The sequence below is a fragment of the Micropterus salmoides genome, unplaced genomic scaffold (assembly GCF_014851395.1).
Source record: "Micropterus salmoides isolate LMB-PRFRI ecotype aquatic unplaced genomic scaffold, ASM1485139v1 Ms_hic_scaffold_6, whole genome shotgun sequence".
In the NCBI taxonomy this organism is placed as follows: Eukaryota; Metazoa; Chordata; class Actinopteri; order Centrarchiformes; family Centrarchidae; genus Micropterus; species Micropterus salmoides.
In genome coordinates this window covers 38,502,635-38,525,527 of record NW_024044348.1, presented here as the reverse complement: position 1 = coordinate 38,525,527, position 22,893 = coordinate 38,502,635, and the positions used below count along the sequence as shown (strand labels likewise).

The following is a 22,893-nucleotide window of genomic DNA, read 5'->3' as shown; positions in this document are numbered from 1 at the left end:
TTAATGTCATTTCCTGTGAAACTACTTGTGCTAATGTGAATAACCATCTGCAGTGAAAGAAATCCACTAACATATGAAACCTTTGAAATCTACCTTTTATTACAAAAACAATAAACCTTCATCTTAACTGCGGTTGGCAAGTTATCAATAAATCATTTTGTCTCATAGAAATGAAATGACTCACCATATATTTAATAAAAATAAACATTATTGGAGGTGATTAACGACAACAATGGTAAGGTGTGCCTTATCTCAATCAAAATATATCAGCTTATTTTTTGTTGTTTACATTATGGAACATAGCTCAGAACAAAAATGTGTGTGTGTGTGTGTGTGTGTGTGTGTGTAGGAGGGGGATGGACATAGCATACATCAGACTAACACACTGGATTAACAGTGACTGTATAATGAAGATGCCTGACACAGCTACATTAAAATATGCAAATGATCGACCTGTCATGCTGATCAAACTGCCCCTTCCAAAGAAAAAAACAGAGAGATAAAATGGAAAATGGCTTCCAACGAATGAAAGTGGCTACGTTGAATTCAGCAAAAGGAGTCACACTGAAGTGATCTGAGTTCATCTGTGTCAGATGAACAGAACTGACAGTGGAAGTGCTGCAGTGTTGCTGAAATGTGAGTGTGGACTGTTTGAGGAGGGCCATGCATGAAGCAGGTGCAGAATATGAGGCAACGCTTCATGTGGCCACGTTGTATCTGTGTGGATCATTAGCGATGCTCCCATCATTCACTGTAAGCATTTCCCTTCTCCACAGTCTTCTTCCATCTCTGTTTCCAGTCTGAGGAGCATCCTTCTTTTCTTTAGTCTCATCAGTCCGACTCCTCCATCCTCTGTTGCAGTGCTTTCACTCCCTGCAGTGATGTGTTGCAACGGCATTCATCGATTTAATGTGACCCTTTCTGCCCTGGTGGGCACTGACTGCTGCTTGTTTTGGGGGGTTTTTTGGTATAGAAAGTGAGAAAGTTGCAGGTCAACATAATTTTGGTTGAAGTCTCTTCAGTGGGCCAATAGGAAAGGGAGTAGCTTATGCAGGAACAGGAGAGTGATGCAGAGGAGGGGATCCATGGTGCTCATCACACTGCAGCCTGTGTGAGACAGAAAGGTAGAAGAGAAAGAAATTTACAACTGGATTCTACAAATCGCACTTAAAAGTATCGTATTTAATAATGTTGCAAAAGGCAACAAAACACTCAATCAACAACACTGAGAGTCTACAGCTATGTTAGCAGCTCTGTGAGGCTGTACTTACGCACAGCAATGCTAATGTGATCACAGGTATCATTTTTACCATGTTCACCATCTTAGTTTAGCATGTTAACATTCTAACATTTGCTAATTAGCATAAAACAGCATATTACAACTGAGGCTGATGGGAATGTCATTATTGGAATTAACAAATTATTTTGTGGGAGATGAAAAGGACCACCGAAGTTCACCAAAGTTACTACAATTCATCCAGTGGGTAGCATGAACGCCTTAAACACATTCCATGACAATTCATCAAGTAGTTATAGATATTTCATCCTGTATCGAAGTGCTAGACCGACCGACATTGCCAACCACAGAGCCAAGCATGGCTAAAAACAACTGAGGCTATATCCACACTACTATTGTCATTTTAAAACACAGCACTTTGGCTACATTTACGCCTGCTTTCCAGACTAAAACAGCAAATCCAAAAGCCTAAACTGGAGAAGTTTGAAAACACTGCTGACCCTGTTTTGTTTTTACTCTAGGTTGGCATATTAGTGCAGACAGGAGAGAATGCAGGACTTTAAAAATGATGACACTGACACTGACATTTGGCTTCCTGATTGGGTCTTATTAGTCATGCAAAGCAAAATCCCAACACTTCTGACAGTGTTTTTGTTGTGGTATATTTATTAAAATATTTTGTGCTGTTCAAATAACACTTGCTTGTCGCTGTTCTTGCTTTGCGATGTCTGTTTTCCGCGGCCACAGTCGCACAGCTATTCTCATGAAGCATTGCCTGATATGAACAATGCCTCAAAAGCACTCCCAGAAGACGATGTGTCCAGAAGATTAAGAATTGTTGACTTGCATGAAGCTAGAAAGGGTTATAAAAGTATCTCTTAAAGCCTTGATGTTCATCAGTCCACGGTAATACAAATTAATGGAGAAAGTTCACCACTGTCGCTACTCTTTTGACCGTCCTGCAAAGAAGACTTTACGAGCACAGCGCAGAATGCTCAGTAACATTAAGAAGGATCCTAGAGTGTCAGCTGAAGATTTACAGACATCTCTGGAACATGCTAACATCTCTGTTGACGACAAGAATTGAGTTCATGGGAGGACATCACAAAGGAAGTCACTGCTGTCCAAAAAAACACTGCTGCATGTCTGAAGTTTGCAAAAGAGCACCTGGATGTTCCACAGCACTACTGGCAAAATATTCTGTGGACATATGAAAGTAAAGTTGAGTTGTTTGGAAGGACCACACAACCCTATGTGTGGAGGAAAAAAAGCACAGAAGCACCAAAATTAAAACCTCATCCCAACTGTGAAGTACAGTGGAGGGGGAATCATGGTTTGGGGCTGCTTCACTGCCTCAGATCCTGGAAAGGGACCCTTCAATCAAAAAAATGAATTCCAAAGTTTATCAAGAAATTTTGCAGGAGAATGTAAGGCCATCTGTCCACCAATTGAAGCTCAACAGAAGATAGGTAATGAAACAGGACAACGACCCCAAGGACAGAAGTAAATCAACAACAGAATTGCTTCAGCAGAAGAAAATACACCTTCTGGAGTGGCCCAGTCAGAGTCCTGACCTCAACCAGATTGAGATGCTGTGGCATGACCTCAAGAGAGTGATTCACACCAGGCATCCCAAGAATATTGCTGAACTGAAACAGTTTTGTTAAGAGGAATGGTCCAAAATCCCTCCTGACCATTGTTCAGGTCTGATCTGCAGCTACATGAAACATTTGGTTGAGGTTACTGCTGCCAAAGGTGGGTCAACCACTTATTAAATCCAAAGGTTCACATACTTTTTCCACCCTTCTCTGTGACTGATTACATGGTGTGTTCAATACAAACATGAACACGTATGATTATTTGTGTGGTATTAGTTTAAGCAGACTGTCTATTGTCTATTGCTGTAACCTACATAAAGATCAGATAACATTTTCTGACCAATTTAGGCAGAAATTGCAGGTAATTCCAAAGGGTGACTGTCTTGATTTGAGCCTATTCTGTCTAGGCAGCGAAGAAAAACAAACACACTCATTCATGATTTCCGTTTGAAAAACAACATACTATGGAATTTCAATGCAATCAGCTGAATTTAATATAAAAAACTGACAACTGTGGAAACTATGGACTATAGCTGGTGGACTACAAAAACTGTAAAATCTGTGTCCATAACTAATTTTTTTCATTAACAATTTAACAAATGCTCAATAAATATTCAATAAATGTTATTTGATTTTATTCACTTGAATGAAATTAGGACTTAATTTTTGTATTAAGATGTTTATCTTGTTGAGGAAAAAGGACTGAAAAAAGCTTTTACTTCATTTTTACTTGTGCATATTTGTTGAGAAAGATTTTATCATAATTGTTTTGAATGTTCTACCTCAGATTTGTGAAGTGATCCACTGTTTCGCCTCAAGTGTTGACCATAAAGAAGTTAAAACCACAATTAACCATCAGGTTTCTTCAACTTTCACTAAGGAGCAAAAATCAGCCTTTAAACTCAAAAGAAATAACAATTTAATACTTATCGTGATAATTATAGATATCGGAAGATGTGAAACTTTTTATCGTGATAACATTTTTGGCCATATTGTCCAGCCCTAGAGTCACGTTCATGTTACTGTTAGTAAATAGTACTGCAATAGTACCATTACTTAATCCACTTTATACACACACATTACACAGTTAGAAAAGGAGTTGCAGTGACTGATTTGCATTATCCATTGAAAAAAAGTCTGCTGGGTCTTGGCATATGTTCGCAGTCAAAATAGTTACCACTATCAATATTTGTAAATCTAAATCACACAAATTAGTATACGCCAATGGTGGCTCTTGAAGATGTATGGTAGGATTAGCTTTATTACTCTGGATACTCTGGATAACGTAAGCTAACTGTTTATATAACCATGTGTGTTTTAGATCTATCCCTGCTCCATCACAGCTGATTTAAACTATCAACTCATCATGAAGTCCTAAAGCTACTTAAATCAAGTGTGTTGGAGCAGGGAGTAATAAAATCGTGCAGGACAAACGTTGCGCTACTCCAGGAGAGGGTTGGGAAACACAATCGTAAAAAAAAATTGTTGAAACGGAGTTATTGTCATCACACAGGTTTGTTATATGTTAGAAACAGGAAGAGGCGGAGAAAGCCGGTGTGTTCAAGTTAATAAACACTCAACTAACGTTAAAGTGGAAAATTACCTACAATAACCTACTGTTATTACAAATAGCCTACAATATACACCTCTACCAAGCCCACCCTCCACCGGCCGCCGCCGCCGGCACAGTTGCACTGTAATGAGAGCTCAACAGTCCGTGGAGCAGGTGTGTTGCGGTTCTGTCTCTGGGATACGCGACACGAGACCGTGAACTTGGTCTTGGTTTCAAAACCGTTACAATGGTCCCGGAAGTGTCTCTCCACAGAGAATAGCTAGCAGGTCTATTTTTGCCGCTAGCCGCGTCAAGCAGCACAGAGCAGATCGAACCAGGCAGGAAGTCAGACACAGAACGGCAGAGAGAATCTGGTAAATTTTCAAAATAAAACACCCTGTGGAGACTCCCAATTGTAAAACAACAAAAAAAAATATTTTCTTCTGAAATTCTCTTTGTGGGATATGAAGCCTGAAGTTGACGGAACAAAATGGGGTCACATAGAGCTGTGAAGAAGGTAGCAGAAGCACAAAAAGGACAAATTAATAACTCACTCAATAATGTGGGGCAGGCCGCACACTCTGCCGCTGAAACGCTTCTTCTCCAGTGGACTTCCAACCGTGGCGCTGCCATAACCTGCCATAGCCCGAGTCAGTGGATTCATGGCGTTGGGGTATTTAGCTTATTTTGACAGTATTGTCGGAGTTAGAGCGCCACTGTTTAAAAGTATTCCTTTGTTATATTGTGTATTGTGAATGGGGCTTTAATGTAGTCATCAATGTCACACCGCTGAGCCTCCTGTTTTTCTAACTAAAAACCCACTTATGTTGATGTTAAAGCTAATATTCATTTTATTAAATAAGGCATTACCATTTCCCAAGTGTATTTGCTGCAAACCAAAAGACAACTTCTTTTTTTTTTTCTCAATTCAGTTTTGAAATGGAATAATTAAAGAACAAACGATACACAGAATTTAGTTTCATTCTGTCATAAAACGAAGTTTACAGAAAAGTTCACAGAACACCAGCATTATGACCAGGAATGGCCAACAACAAAGTTGTGACAGTGATCGACGAGCATCTGAATGTAAATACCTTGTAAATACAACTTGGTTATGCGGTGGTTTCCCAACTTTACAAGTTGACAAGGACTCAGTGAATTCAGCATAAAGCACCTGACTGAGATGGACAGACAGAGAGAGAAGGGTGGGGCAGGCTTATCAGTGACTACGCAAGCCCCCCCAAACCTCAGATGAAAAATAAAAATATGAGAGGCAATTTGAGACACCTGACAGCTTATCTCTCCCCTCGCCCTGCCAGCCGCCGCCAACGTCCCTCCTCCCATATTAATTGTTTCTGCCACTCACATGTCAGATGACATTGCAGAAAAGAGACAGATGTCCCCCTCCCCCGCTCACATTACTGTTTCCTGTTATTACTGAGGATAAGGCAGCAGAGCCGAGAGCGAGCATAGGGTAATCTTTCAATTTTGTCACAGTTGTAACCTTCATCTGTTATATACTTAGAGCAGATCAACTCAGAGAAAACTGTAAAAAAAAACAAAAAAAAAAACACACAAAACTGCAGAGATGGATTCCTACAGGTTCTTCTGTCAACAGAAAAGTGTCAACAACCCACTTAATCTGTAATGGATTCAGTGTGTAACAGACACCAGCAGCCTTCCCAGTTGACAATCCACTCAAGGACTCAAATATGAAAATATCAGCCCATACCACCACAATAATAATCAGGAACACTTTTAGATAAAAATCTGCACCAGCTTTATGCTACTCAAGGAAAATCCATTTTATCTAACATTTTTCTCCAATAAAGAATAATTAGTAAAACATTTCCCAGGTGCAAATTTAACATCAGACATAAAGTTAAGCAGTTATTAAAAACTAAACTTCGACAACCAACCATCTAATAAAAAACCTTCATCATCATGAGGCAAATACGACCACAGTAACAACCAGAGATCATTTTAAAACATCACTTATACTTTATCATCACTTAATCATGTTTTAATCAATAGAATCTCTGCTTCTTCTTTTTTTGCTGCATCATTGTACACACGAGCAACTACATGGCAGGCTGTAAATGTTACAAATCGAGTCCTGTCACAAAATGACCAAACCAACACTGATGGCAGTTGTGAAGGCTCATGGAAACAGAGGACAGTGCAAATTAGAGGCAGGGTTCTAACGGCTAAAATCTATTGACATTATATTCAATGCTGTTGAGTCCACCAGAAGTGGCTCTCCGCTCCGCAGAGAAAAGGTAGCAGCTCTATTTTTGACACAAGCCGCGTCAAACAGCACAGAGCAGATCGAACCAGACAGGAAGTCAGACACAGAATGGCATAGAGAATCCGGTCAATTTTCAAAATAAAACACCCTGTGGAGACTCCCAATCATAAAACAACAATAAACACGGTTGAAACAGACACAAAAAGAAATGACTTAACTATGTAGCCTACTTAATCACAGTAGAAACACGAAGAGCAAACTCTGATTACCAAATCAACAAAATCTAAACATGTCAGCAAAATCAAGCAGGCAAAATGCTCAGATTCTGAAATGCTTCTTGTGGGACACGCAGCCTGAAGTGGACGGAACGAAACGGGGCCACATAGAAGAAGAAGAAGATGGTAGTAGAAGCACAAAAAGGACAAATTAATAACAAGTAAATAAAGTGGAGGAGGCTGCACGCTCTGCTGCTGAAACGCTTCCAGTGGACGCATCAAAACCGTGGCGCAGCCATAACGTGCTGTAGCCGGAGTCTGTGGATTCCTGGCGTAACACTCTCAGCTTCTGTGTTGAATTTAAGACAAGTCGGCTAAAGTACTTTTAAACCACACTCTGGTACAACCTCCACTACAGCCATCCAATCCAGCGAAACTAACAAACAAAGCTGTCAGCAGCCAATCAGGGGAGCGCATTTTATAATTATATTATTTTAAGGAGTAATAAGTAACTAGTAGTATAATACAATTTCTGAGTAAGTTTCCCAACACTGACTATGAGCATGACAAACAGTTATTTTCCTGACAGTGTGGAAATCATTGTTGATCTCAGCAGGCTAACGCCCTATTCAATTTTACGTGTTTTAATATTTTTTACATGTAGAAAGATGTACACATTTCTCCCAAATTCAGCCTGACATAATTGGGACAACTTTGGAATGTTCACTAGAATGTAGGGCTTTGTGATATGACGATATCTACCGTTGACAATAGAAAAACATCTATCGTTTACAATTATGCTCTATCGTTTATTTCATCGCTTTGTACTGTTTGCACCGTGGTGAAGTTAGTTTTATGTTGGATTTTTGACAGACATCTGCTGAATATCCAATGTAATATCCAATATCCAAATTGAAACTAACGTCACCATGGTCCTTTCTTCCACACATGCCGGTGTTGCGGAGAAGAAATTTGCATTCATAACAAACAAATGTGGACGAGAGCGACATTTACTCGGAACTTGGTGATACTGAACAAGAGGAATCAGACCATGCAAGCAAAAACGAGGAGCTTATACCAAAGAGAGAAGTCTGTTGAACCACGCTACACTATTGCAGCAGCTCCAGGCATGATGTGTGTGTCAGCTAACGTTTAATGAGTTGCCCACAGACATTCAGTTTACTTTCTTCTTCACTAAAACATGCTGTTGCTGTGATGCTGTAGCAGCAGGAGAGCTGTGAATATCACTGTGCTGCCCTGGGAGCGTCTCGTCCTCTCACGTTACCTTTGCAGCAGCAAGTAAGTTAGCCACAGCCTAGCTAACATTAGCTATTATCATGGTATTTGTCATGGTATAGGATTTCCCCAGAATTGCATGTTATCCCACCTTTATGATGCAGAGAATGAGTTGCTGTTGGAAATTCCAACAGTAATTCATGATATTTCATTGAATTAACAATAAATGATCTTTATGTATCATTATTGGAATATGAAATTACCTATATTTACCTATTTAGTCATATTGCACAGCCCTACTAGAATGTAATGCTTGTTATGGTTTTTAATCCTGAGGAATATAGACAGTAAGATGTGACAAAGACAGGAAACAAATGTAAACAGCAGTTTAGACAAACTAAAACTAGCCATGAACGCAATGTGGAGGAGGAAACTCAAGATAAAACAGGATGAATACGTTTTGTTTAACTGAATGGTTAGTGGTGCACTTAACGAAAGGACTGCTCGATTTCAGCAGCATTTCAGAAAAAAGTAGATTAGATAGATTAGATAAACTACAATAAATGTATTTGAGCAAAGAGGACAACACAGGATCATCTGGATTAAGAACAAAGAAAATAATTGTTCTGTGATCGGTCACTTGTGTTCCCTCTTGTCAAAACAAAAGTAGACTGCAAATACAAATTCAATGTTAGTAATTCAATCCGGGATATAGTATATAAGTATATAAGCATTGTGCTGACTGTGCTCCGTTAGTTCTCTTGTCAGCTGTAATGACTGGATAGGAAACACTTTCGGAAATTTCATTTTAACAGTGAAGCTTTTTAATCCCACCAACATGTTGATGGCCATAATGTGACAGATACATTGGATGATCCTTTGTTAGCTGCTTTATGAAATGGATTCAAGTGAATTTGTATCACCAGGTTCTGAACACGGCGTGTTATTCATTGAGCTGAAAAATGAAGCTGTGATTTAAACATGGTGCAGCTAAACTGTAGAAGGTATAATGTGCTTCAGTGAAGTAGCGAGATCAGAGAGGAAGCAATGCAATTAGAAAACGTTGCCACTGCATCTGTGGCTGCTTATAAATCCTCAGAAATGACCAACATATAGCCTCAATAGTTGGCTATTAGTAGGCTTAGTTGAAGGAGTTATTTAATTCTTCTGATCTTTCTACTGTACATGTTAGTGCTGACCTTTATCATTTATTTCTCTATCATCTCATTTGAATAGTTTGATCTGCAGAAAAGGGAATTTCTAAGCCTGGATACTCTTCCACAGTTGTAGGTTTTCAGTTGGTGATGTTCAGTACATTCTTTTCACTGTGTGGTTAAACATTCTGTCTCATCTTTTTGCTTTAATACGTGCTTTTTAATTTCCTGTAATCACATTTACCCTCTTTATTTAAAATACCATACATATCTTTGCTACTGCACTGTTTCTGGAGAAATGTGTATCCTTCTAAAGAAATAGATTTTTTTTCTTCAATAGACAGAGGTCTTAATGTAGTTTTTAAATATTAGATTCTGTTGTTGCTAACCAACTCCATTATAGCCATGCTGTCTTGATATGACTTCTTGTCTACGGGTACAAACTGATCTACACCCACACAATAACACTGTAAAATATAGGGAGGATTTCACTTTCTCTCTGATTTTGCCAAGAAATCTGTTCCAGAGATCCTCTAGATCCAGTGACGCATTCGGAAATCAGTCAGTGACAGTTATAATTCTAAAAACTCAAAAACAACTTAAAGTTTTTTTAAACTGTGAGAGCTGGTCGTCTAGTAATTGGAGGGTCACTTCGATACCCAGCCAGTCGAAGTGTCCTTGGGCTAGATACCGAACCACAAATTGCTCCTGAATGCTGTATGGGTATATTAGTATTATCATGAGCACTGAGGACAGTAGACGCTGTATGAATGTATGTGTGAATGGGTGAATGTAACAAGTGTTGTAAATAGTAAAACCCTTTAATGTTTGGTGAAGCACATTTTAAGTCACTATATCTTAATGGAAAATGTATTGAACTTGTATTGAGCAGAGTGTGAGGCGGCGCCGTCGCGGTGGAATACGGTTAGCTCCAAACTACTGTAACTTTAGTTGATGACAGCTACACTCGTTACTGTAAGTATGTGCAATAAAACCTTCGCAAGTAAAAAGACAATACTTTATCAGTCCACCTGTCTGTAAGGTAACGTTAATCTCTGTCCTCAGTATCTCATGCTGTATGTTTTCTACAAGCACAGCTAACGCTAGCTTGGCATTAGCCAAATGTTAAAAACAAGCTAAATAGAACCTCTACCTGGTAATGTTACCTGCAGCCAGCGAGAGAGGAGGAGGGACTGATACAGTCACCCTACATGTGATGTCAGATAAAGTTATTGAGTTACTTTGCAGTTGTCTAGAAACATTCAGCTGTATTTAAAATCTTAAATTAAAAACAACCAGGCAGTTAATATGTACACTTAAATATGTTTATTTATCGCAAGTGATAAGTCATCTCAATATATAACGTTATCGCACATTGAATATTTTCCTCATACCGTGCAGGCCTACAGTGGATAGAAAAAGTCTACACACCCCTGTTAAAATGCCAGTTTGTTATGATGTAAAATAATGAAACAAAGATAAATCATGTCAGACCTTTTTCCACCTTTAATGTGACCTATAATATGAACAATTCAATAGAAAAACTGAAATCTTTGAGGGAGAAAAATAAAAAACCCTCAAATAACCCGGTTGCACAAGTGTGCACACCCTTAGACTAATACTTTGTTGAAGCACCTTTTGATTTCATTACAGCAGTCAGTCTATTTGGGTAGGAGTCTATTAGCATGGCACATCTTGACGTGGCAATATTTGCCCACTCTTCTTTGCAAAAGCGCTCCAAATCTGTCAGATTGCGAGGACATCGCCACAGCCCTCTTCAGATCACCCCACAGATGTTCAGTTGGATTCAGGTCTGGGCTCTGGCTGGGCCATTCCAAAACATTAATCTTCTTCTGGTGAAGCCATGCTTTTGTGGATTAGGATGTGTGCTTTGGGTCGTTGTCGTGCTGAAAGGTGAACTTCCTCTTCATCTTCAGCTTTCTAACCGACGCCTGAAGGTTTTGTGCCAAAACTGCCTGGTATTTGGAACTGTTCATAATTCCCTCCACCCTGACTAAGGCCCCGGTTCCAGCTGAAGAAAAACAGGCCCAAAGCATGATGCTGCCACCACCATGCTTCACTGTGGGTATGCTGTTCCTTGGGTGATGTGCAGTGTTGTTTTTGCACTGAACATACCTTTTGGAATTATGGCCAAAAAGTTCTACCTTGGTTTCATCAGACCATAACACATTTTCCCACATGCTTTTGGGGGACTTGATGTTTGTTTTTGCAAATTTCAGCCTTGCTTGGAGGTTTTTCTCTGTAAGAAAAGGCTTCTGTCTTGCCACCCTACCCCATAGCCAATTCATATGAAGAATACGGGAGATAGTTGTCACATGTACTTGCCAGAAATTCCTGCAGTTTCTTTAATGTTGCTGTAGGCCTCTTGGAAGCCTCCCTGACCACTTTTCATCAATTTTGGAGGGACGTCCAGTTCTTTGTAAAGTCACAGTTGTGCCATATTTTCTCCACTTGATGATGACTGTCTTCACTGTGTTCCGTGGTATATCTAATGCTTTGGAAATTCTTTTGTTCCCGTCTCCTGACTGTCTCTCTCTGTGGACCATGGCTTTTGCTCAGAGATGCAACTAAGAAAATATCAGGAAAATCCTCCTAGAACAACTGAATTTTATTTGTGATTAATCAATTAATCAAGAGTCACTTTAAATGATGGCAGGTGTGTAATGACTTCTAGTTAACCTGAGTTTGAATGTGATTGGTTAATTCTGAACACAGCCACATCCCCAGTTATAAGAGGGTGTGCACGCTTATGCAACCAGGTTATTGTAAGGTTTTTATTTTTCATTTTTCCCCCTTGAAGATTTACGTTTGTTTTTCTATTGAATTGCTCATATTATAGGTCACATTAAAGGTGGAAAAAGTTCTGACATGATTTATCTTTGTCTCATTATTTTACATCATTAGAACCTGGCATTTTAACAGGGGTGTGTAGACTTTTTCTATCCACTGTACCTCATGCCCGTTAGGTCTGGTCTTACCAAATAACCATCACTAAATAATAGTAAAGTATCGATAAAGAATCGGATCGTTAAGCAGTCTCAATAAGGGTATCAATATCAATAAAAATTAACGATCCCCATCCCTATATGTTATGGTAGAAAAAAATGTTTATTTGTCCCTTAATGGTAAAAGAAGTAAAGCTAAGCTAATGACTTATGATCGTTCATTGTTGTTAACATGATCTATTTAATGTTATTCCATTATATGCTGAAATAATTTCTGAAATATGATTTTTTAATGTTTAAAAACATGCTATGCCAAGCAGCTGAGTTGTCATTTACTGATTAAACTAGTGATGCAAAGGTGGTGGATGCGGGGGTGGTGATGGTGTAGCGGATTAGACGCATGCCTTTGGTGTGAGAGACTCGGGTTCTACTCCCCACTGTGACACATCCAGGATTGTGTCCCTGAGCAAGACACTTGCAACATTTTGAAACTACAACAAAAACATCCACCATCTCATGTCGCACTTTCTTATCTTTGGAGAAAATAATACAATTCATGCTGTGATGTGCTTGCTTGCCTTTTAGCCACATACTAGATACTAAAGTATCAACAAATGGTACAGGCATACAGCACAAATTAAGGTTGAACTGGTTCATTTTGATAGCTCTATTTTGTACTTTGTTTTTAAGAATATATTACTTTGACCATAAGTTGTGATGTTTGATGGAAATATTTACTTAGTTGCCTGTTTTCAATGTTTTGCTAGGGTTAGAGCATTTTGCAAACAAAATGTGTAATTTTGGCCAGCAATATTCAGTTTTGGCCTGTGTGTGAAGTTTTTTGAAAATGTAACTTCTGAATGGACAAATGTGTTCAAGCAAATGAGAAAAACTATAATTGAAAAGTAACAGAAACCAACATTATGGTCATATTGATTGTTTAAATTCATTCCTTTATATGCCTGCCCTTTAACTAAAATAAAGAATCTCTCTCTACAGGCTTAAATACACAACCAGAGTTTGCTGTGTGTGTTTTTTTTTTTTTCATTAGTCGAGTCAGTATTGTTCCATTCTGCAGTTTTAAGCAATGTAATTAACTGTGAATGGCAAACAGATCAAACAACTCATGTATCAATGTTAGAGAATTGCAGCTGCGGGGCCAGTTCAGGTGAGAAAGAAACAAGTGGAAATAGTGAAAGAGTAGCGGAGAGAGCGAGGCACTATGTCCGTGCTCAGGTGAAGGAGGTGTGCTGGAGGTCGGAGCACAGTCCGGTTAGCCATGAATGTTAACAGTAAATATTCAGTTGGTGATGCAGCCTCTAAAGAACCACAGTTCCTGAGTTGTGTTAACCAGCAGCTGAATATTTAGACACAGCACTAGGGCCCTCTGATTTCCTCAATGTGGAAAACATGGATGGAATTTTGGAATTTGATAAGGCTGTCCTCCAGAACATCCGTGGGAGGAAATGATCAGTAATCAAGTATTAACATATTTTATGTGGGACAATTCACAGTGCATGTATTGCAACAACACATTCATTTTGAATTGTCCCCTATTAAATAGTATTATAGTATTTCAATACCCTACTGTTGCAAAACATTTATTGTGAATTGTTCCCATAAATAATACATGCACATACATTTGAATTTTTCTCTAAGCATATTGGCATGATACATCAAATTCATGGATACTGATTCCATTTGTAATATGTTCTTATTAAACTGCTGAAATTGTATTTATCCATCACATGATAACACACTCTTTCAGAAGACAAAATATGCCTACAGTTTTTTTTTTGTCGCTATGGTACTATCACACAATTATGTGGTAATATACTAGTACATCTGACATTGACTGAGTACAGCAAAAACATGTAGAAAGACATGTTTCGCATTAAAGTACATTATGTTCACACAAAGTAAATGCGTAATTTTCAATAAGATTTTCAACAATAACGGTGGCCCGATGGCCCGGGGCCAGTAAAAAGTAATGTCGGGACAGCTGAACTAGCAACTCACTTGCCCAATCAGGCCAGTGAAAAAACATTTGTATTTTTAAAAAATAACATGATGTTCATTGAGTAAATTATGGTCCTATTTAGGGGGAAATAGATGATAATGCAGCATATGCTTTTGGGCGGAACTACTTTGTGATTGACAGGTTGCTACCGTTTGAACTGATTACATTTTAGTTTAGTTTTTTTATATCCAGGATGTATTTAATAACTGATTAAACATGCTAACAGTATAACATAACTTGTAAGTCTTTGGTTTTGTTGTAACACTGATAAATGACTTTTTTTTGGTCCAGTTGCAAAAAAGTTTAACGTTGAGCCCTGCTATTGTTAAAATACCGTTTACTATCACTATGCTCCTTATTCCTAACTGAACAGAATCACAGGTATGAGCTTTTTATGTGACCTCGGTGGGATTCAAACCAACAACCTCAGTTTTGGTAGCTTAGTGCTCTAACAGAGCCACAAAGGACCACTGCAGTGATTACAGGATGTACAATACAATACTGTAAAATACACTACATGATTGCCATCCATAATTACATTGCTAATTTCACGAGGTGGTTAACTCAATTGGTAACCATATACTGTAAAAGGGGGTGTGAACATGAGCAATTCCTTTCAACACGGAACAGAATAGACAGCAAAGCAGCAGTGGAATCGATCAGAGAGCTTGTAGACAGGCTCAAAGAGGTGGACAGGGCCCCGTTAAAATTAAATGGGAAAACACGGAATTTGGGAACAAATTTCAACTGATTTCACAGGGCCCTACAGCCCTGAAGTTAGCTACAACAGCAGCCCTGTAAAAGAGTCCCTCTTGTGCTATGAAAAAGTAGATGCATAGTCCATGAGTTCTGTTTATTTTACATTACAAGTAATAAATGTGTGTATTTAATAAGATATTCACAGTTTATTAATTGTTACCGAGGTACATGCCACAAGCCAAAAAGACTGGAAATCACTGATCTGAGGGAACTAGTGCGACGGCAACCACATTTTAACACAATTGGAGTCAGAGTAGAGCTGAATGATTTGGGGAAAGAATCTAATTGTGATTTTTCTGCCAGATATTGTGATTACGATTCAATGTGCTTTTTTTTTTTTAAGGTTTAGCTAAAGTTCAATATTCACTGCGAGTCTATAGAATAAACACAGTTAAACACTGAACAGACAACTGAACAAATAAACAAAATCTGAAGAAGTCTGCAAAATCAGGCAGGCAAAACGCTCTTATTCTGAAATGCTTGATGTGGGATGTGTAGCCTGCACAGAACGGAGCGGAACGGGCTCACAGAGAGCTGTTATCTGTAGTTGAAGCACACAAAATGACAAACATCATCATCATTATTTGCAGTTATCTATATTATGGTCACCTTTCATTTTCTAGAGTCCTCAGCCTTGTATCAGAAAACAGTTGACATCATTACCGTACTGCTTTAAAAAGACCCAAACACTTAGAGGCATTGAACCATCAGGCTTGACTGGCCAGTAATTGAAGTCGAGCCTCTGACTGTGAGGTTTTATGTGCTGCGTCAGCAATCATCCAGAATGCAACCAACAGATGTAGGTTACATAAATAAACAGTGGACACATGGCTTCACAACTTCTTGGTAATCATTGGTTTGTTTTTGGTTTGGGGCTTACTGAAAGGTACACAGATACAGGAGGATGAAGTCTGTGTCCCAGTAACAGCAGGTTTGGATTTGTTGCAGTTTTATCACTGGATGTGTGAATTGGGCCTTATCACAGGTTAGTCTGCAGGGTGGGCCTGTCACATTTAACCTAAAACAAACTGATAACTGACCATTTCTGTGGTCAGATACTGTGTTTTCCATTTCACTGCGCCAGCACATGTCTCGCCGCATGACCACCAGAGGGGATTCCGATGCTCAGAGCAGACGCAGCTGTCTAAAAAAGCCCTTCATTGCTAGTACCTGTCCTGATTAAACTAAACACCACACTGTTCAAGTGTCTGCAATCACTGAATGAGTTCAACACACATTACATCAGCTCAAGTGCAGAAATCTAATCTTTGTTGTAGTATTTATTTCTCGGGCAGGTGGAGACTTGACAGGTTCCCTGAAAAAGTTGCTGTTGCCTTTTGCATATATTAAAAGAGGCAAATCTTCTACAGTCACTCGAAATGTTTGACATATGCAAACAACATTACATGTAAAATTGATCCTAAAATACATCAAATGCACATCTATGGCTAATGACTCTATCATCCAATGCCTGCTACGGGTATGAGAACAAATTCATAAGCTATTATTGCGTGACTGTTTGGCTTATATTGCTTTACAGACACACAGATGCTGACTGTCTTTCCAGACATCTCATAAAAGGCAACACATATAGGAGCAGCAGCATCAGTGAGTGATGAAGTCCTCTCCCTTCTCCCTGTCATTGAACGTCTGATCAAAGCTGTGAGGACAGTGGACTGATACTCTTCTGAATTGACACAGCAGACTTCAGCAGACACAGAGAGCAGCAGAAACAATGTCAACTGTAATACCTTGAAACCCTCTCACTAGCTTCTGTCATATCGCAATACAATTCCAGCACATGGACGTTTAAATGTTGGAGTCAACCAGAGCGCAGGCCCTTCATAGCCGACAGACAGCATCTGTCATGCAGTCCTTGGGGCTGACTCTCTGTATCAGCAGCACGGCTGACAAGACTCCACTAGACTCGGATGAGTTTTAATTATTCACATTATGCTTCAGAACTGGGGCAGGTAGAAGAGCTATGGGGGGGGTAGATTACAACTCTCCACCCCCCCCTTGCTCTCATCCCTCCCATACCATCTGCCAAGCCACTGGCAGAGCCGCTGCCATAAATAGGTGTTTGTATACAAGTTAACAAAAACGCTTCCCTGATTTAAAGAGAAATTTGAAGAGTGTGACTGAGGTAGGGCAGCAGCATATGAATAGATGACGGAGAACGCGGAGCTGGGTGATCACACTCGTTTTCTCACATACAGCACATGGGAAGACACACACAGTGTGTGTGAATGCAGAGATATCCATAATCTCACATGCAGGGCAGCCCCCAAATCTGAGAGTCACTACTGATGACAGAATGAGAATATATATTTATATACTAAATGCTCCGTATTTGTATTGCACCTTTCTGGCCACTCAAAGCGCTTTTACACTACATCTGCATTCACCATTCACTCACATTTATACACTGAGCCTAAGTGCTCAAACAGAAATTAACATTCACACACATTCATACACTGGGGGAACAGCCGCCACGGGCAATTTGGAGTTCAGTATCTTGCCCAAGGATACTTCGACATGCAGCCTGGAGGAGCCGGGGACTGAACCGCCGACCTTCCAATTAACGGGTACCTCCTGAGCCACAGCCGCCCCTTATATATATATATATATATATATATATATATATATATATATATATATATATATATACACACTCTTTCCAAAGCTGGTCAAATGAAAGACAATTTTAAATTCCTAGTAATTCCAGTAGCTATATAAGCATGATGGTATTATGTAAGTACTCTGTCCAATATGAAATGGAAATAAGGCAGACTCCAGACTTGTCAAGTATGTAGCAGAAACTGTACATACTTAGAAATATAGTGGCAAGTGCAATTGATCAGAGGACTTCATGGTGAATCTCAGACTGAAATATCTTCCACTGCTACACAAAGATAAAAGGTCCCTGTCAAAGAAAAACAACGGTACATTTGCTCAGATCTGAGTTACAAAGATGGATGAACCTTGAGACAGATGCAGACCAGCACAGCAGCCACCTGCAAAGTCTGCTAAGATCTGTGTGTAAATCTCAGGTGGTTCCTCCCTTCCACCACCACTAGGGGTCACTGTGGCTCTGTTTCACTTCCAGCGCCCCCCCCCCTCCTACACTCACTCACCAGCTCCATGCTGCTGCCGGAGGATGGCTGCGTTCCCTGGCAGTGGTGAGGCTGACGACTTGGCCACCGAGGTGGTGGTGGACGAGATGGACGGGAGGAGGCCAGGCTGGGCCTGCTGAGGCACGCGGTGCTTCCCCTGCCCTAACCTCTGACCTCCTGCCAGCCCCTGGCCGGGCTCTGAAGTGGCCCTCCCCGCTCCGCCCCCTCCCAGTGCCGTGTTGGTATTCCTCAGGGGCCAGCGGTTCTGGATGTGCGACACGGCCTCCTCGGCCACCATGCCATCACCCGGCGTGACGTGCAGCGTGGCACGAACCATAAATTCCTGAGTCTCGTCGGCCCACAGGTCAGACACGCGACACTCGTACACGCCCTCGTCTTCCTTCTTCACCTTGGACAGGCTGAGGCGGTGGGATATGGCGTTGCCTTGAACACGCACAGTCTAGAACCAAAGCAGAGGAGGAGTGAAACACTGAAACATTGCAAACAGCAACTCTTGATCAAATACCAGTTTAAATATGCATTAATCAGCAGCTTAATACGGGTAGCTTCATTTTTTTTGAGTAAAGGGGGAGGAACAGGCATCAGCAAAAGCCCCAACTCATGGCCCTGTATTAGCTGCTCAGCAGACCGACACATTAGTTCTTAAAGAGGCTCAATTATCCCTAATAAGGGTACATGTTAACAATAAAAATTTAACATATTATTATAGCCCTGCCACAGCATGTGTAACACGGACACCAAGTCTGAAGGAACTGGGATAGCAGAGCACTGAAGAAATTCTTTGGTGAATAATAGTCACAGGATTTCTTAGACTAATTCATCTGTTGATATAAATGGACAACTTGTATTCAGGCATAAAATGGATCTTTAATTTAGTTTTGAGGTCCCAAGATAAAGCTTTTTTGTTTTCTTTTTTGTTTTTTTGTTTTTTACCAGAAATGATTACAGGCTAAACACTAAGCAGCAGAAACCATGCTGGTTCACCCAGTTTGTCAAATAATCCACTAAGAATGCGTGTCGGGTGTATCAGTCACTAGTCAGACCTTTGGTCCTGCTATCACAAAGAGACAGCCTGAAGGAGCATGTTCTTCAGTGGGATAAATATTACACTCCACCTTTTAAACATAATGTCCTCCCCCATGTCGAGTAGGTTTTTTTTTTTTTCCTCTTCGGACATGTTAAGTATTATAAATATCAATGCAATTTATTGAATGACTGTCCTCTGGCCTGCTAAGCATCACTCTTCAGTCTGTGCAGTCAGGAAAGCAGACACTTACACTTATTTTTGTGGCCTCCCTTGGAGTGACCTGAAAAGAGAAAGCATTGGGAATCACACATATACAACATGTTTATCAAGTAACTAAACACCAGCTGTTAAAACACTAAAAGATGCACATCATTGGCAACAATAACACAAGATTTTTCTTTCATGTGGTGGAGAGAGGCATGAGCAGAGCTGCTTGCGTACATTTCTCAAAGACGCCATTGATACTCTCTCTCCCTCTCTCTCTCGCCCTCTCATCTTTTTCCTCTGCTCTCTTCACCCCCGCTGCATGTTTTAATGTGCTTAAACCGCAGAGGAAATGCAGCAGATGTGATTGTCCCTGACTCCCCCGATGACTGAAAAAGACTCAGACTGATTTGTAATGCCGAGGAGGAAAGTAATTCCCACTGCGTCCTGCCACAGTATCCTATCATGGCGGTTTTAGGCAGCAGACCTGAGAGGAATATAATGTTGATAACCAACAAGTGGCCTTTCTACAAAGTGTTCGAATGTTGGTGGCAAATTTACATGGCAGAAGTGCAACTGTTATCTATTCCTATGATCAGATTTTTTCAGGTGTGAAGGTACAGTATTTGTCCAACAAATAGGAACAGGTCATGTAGGACACATTTTTAGCATTATGTATAATTAAACAATTGCGTGTCTGTTGTCAGAGTTAGTGTTGTTGTTACCTTGGCTCTGTTGGCCGGAGCGCTGATCTGCAGCTCATGAGGCAGTTCTTTAGGCACATCCTCCTTCAGGTACCACCATTGGATCTCCAAAGACATGGGCGCGGAGCTGACAGCCTTGAAGGCGCAGGGCATCTCCACATCCTCTCCCTCCCCCACGCTCACATCTTTGGGGACTTCAGTAAATGCAGCTTTGGCATATGAAGGGGAGAGAGGAGAGACACCAGATTAATGAGCGGGGTGGCAAAGTGAAACTGCTGTGTGTGAAACAAATTTCATGAGCCTGTAACTATCAGTTTGACCTGCTGTGTGTGGCCGTCCATTCTCCCTCCATCATGCAGACTTCCTCTATTTTAAGCTCTCCTCCTATAGTCCCCATTAACCGGCATTTGTAGACTGGAATGGTTTTATTAGAGCACCTGTGATCTATAATCTGCCTCAGCTTTATTTAATCAAATAATGGAAAGCAGTTCTCCAAGCTTTCCATGATGCTATGGGCAGGGCTGGGTCATTCTGTGGGTTTGTTTTGCACTGTTATAAACATCCAACTATTCACACAGAAGGAATAACTGAACAGTAAAAATGCACAGGCTTGGTTTAAATACTAGTGGGATGCATGTTTAATCCCGTGGACAGCTAGCATTTATTTTTAAGTATAGCTTTTTAAAAGCCACAGTCAATTCCCACTGTTTCTCTCATTCTCCATTTGCTTCCTCTCTGGGGGTTCACTTACCATTTGCACAAACCATAAAGGGCGAATGGAGAATGAAGTAATAAAGGAGGCCGTAGAATCCTGCTTTTTCCATGGCACAGTAAGGCTCGTCACTCTCAGCAGGGACATTAGACGGTCATTTGACCTGGATGTGTGGCGTCCTGTTAACTGCCTACTCAAATAGCTCCAAATATGGGCATAGAAGAACCACAATCCAGAGGCGGCCTCTGTATCAGCCAGGCAACATGTACGATCCGAAGGTGAGCTGGAGCATCATTAAACCACGTTTCAGCTCAGAAACAAGACAAAACTGCGATAAATCTACAGCAAATTAGTCAAAGAAGTAATGTTAATCCCTCAGTGAAAGCGGCGGCTCCTGTATTCCCCGCTGAGCGTCGTGTATAAGTGGATACCGAACTTCCCGGACAGCGGCAGAAACCTGCTCTTCATCATCACCCCGCTTCCCTCTCCGGGCTCCGCTCCAACACCCATCACATAACCGATCCTCTGTGTGAGAGAGGCTGCCACAGCCGGGGAGGACACTGAAAGGACAGCCTCCCCCTGATACGGAGAAACAGGAGTGATTGCTGGGAAGAGACAGACGTTTGCCCGTGTTTGCGGTTCACCCTCTCTCCTCTAGCTGCTGTCACAGACCCGGAGCCTTCCCGAGGATTGGTGTGCGTCGCGAGCGCACCGCGAGGGCGCGAGCAGCAGGGGTCCTCTGCGCTCTCTCTCTCTCTCTCTCTCTCTCTCTCTCTCTCTGTCTCTCTCCCCCTACAGTGTGGTTGTGCCTCGTCTTCCACTCACTGCTCCTGGCTTCCATAAAGTCTTTTCTTCTTTCATTTATGAAAACACACATTTTTGTTCCTCTATCCCAGTGGGGACATTTCATTGACGCAATAGCCCCTTACCCTAACCTTAATTAACCATCATAACCGCATGCCCAAGGTAAACCCTCACCGTAACTGTAACCCAAATGTAACCTGAACTCTAAAACCACGTCTTAACCCTCACAAAGTGTCTCTACCCGTGGGTACTGAAGTTGTTGTCCCCATGGTGGCACAAGTCCCCATTGGTTAGTGTGCATTCAGTCCCCACAGGGTCTAAAAACATGAAATACACACACACACACACACACACAGTGTGACTTACTATCTCTATAAGAGCTTCAAGACAAACAGCCTCAGACAGACAGTTCCCTAAGCTTATTTCACATTAAATCCCTCACCTGAATCAAATACAAGTGCACAGGCTTATAATGTGTTTCCCCAGACATTGTTGTCCCCATTTGAACATTTCCAACACCTGCATCAGGCATGAATTTCGGTGGCATCATGTGTAGCATACAAACAATCACCAATTGTTCAGCAGTGGTTTTTCACTGGGGGAAAATTCAAAGTCCAAATACTGGGGGAAATACAAGGACAAGCTAGGGCTGTCCATTCCATTTCAATTTTAGATTATGTTAGTTGTTTTTTTTTTTCCTTTTGCCTCGTGTTCCCTCATGCAGCAATTTGAAGCATCAATCCAACTTTTCCCTCCCTTGATATGGATTTGGGGTATCTGCCAATACTGAGTACCAAACCGATGCCAGTGTTTCTCTCACACAGATTTGTTATAAAATCACAGATTTTTATAGTGACAATGAAGAAACTGAATTGAATGTGTATTGACAACCTCATGGCAGATACCTGATCTCCTTAGTAAGGTCAGTATAGGCGCTGATAGATCTATGTGTGGCCATGGAAGACAAAATTCTGAAATGTGAAATTTTTGTACAGCTACAAAATCAGTACTTTCATTCAGTCAGACTGTCTTGTCTTTACTTGACTATTGTAGGACTGAAATGACAGGGACTGTGGCTCAGGAGGTAGTGCAGGTTGCCATCTAATCTGAAGATTGGTGGTTTGATCCCCAGCTCCTCCAGTCTGCATGTTAAAGTGTCCCTGGGCAAAATACTAAACCCCAAGTTGTTCCCGATGTGTGACTTGAGTGTATAAAGCCTTTCAAGGAAATCAGCCTGTATCTTACATCTGTTCTGCAACAAACTCAACTCAGGATGATGTTGTTTTGGATGTCCTCGCCTTCAAAACAGAGGGTTGCTGT

The 22,893-nt window shown here is 40.7% G+C and overlaps 1 protein-coding gene across 1 annotated transcript; it reads right to left on the bottom strand.

The window, feature by feature from the left end:
• Positions 1–76: 76 nt before the first annotated feature.
• vstm2b (V-set and transmembrane domain containing 2B) lies at positions 77–21,442 on the bottom strand. The gene is made up of 5 exons (XM_038701858.1): positions 20,809–21,442; positions 20,079–20,266; positions 19,400–19,429; positions 18,123–18,561; positions 77–1,107 (listed from the first exon to the last, which is right to left on the bottom strand). The coding sequence occupies exons 1-5, from the start codon at positions 20,879–20,881 to the stop codon at positions 1,019–1,021; spliced, it is 819 nt and encodes a 272-aa protein (XP_038557786.1). The 5' UTR covers positions 20,882–21,442; the 3' UTR covers positions 77–1,018.
• Positions 21,443–22,893: the final 1,451 nt, after the last annotated feature.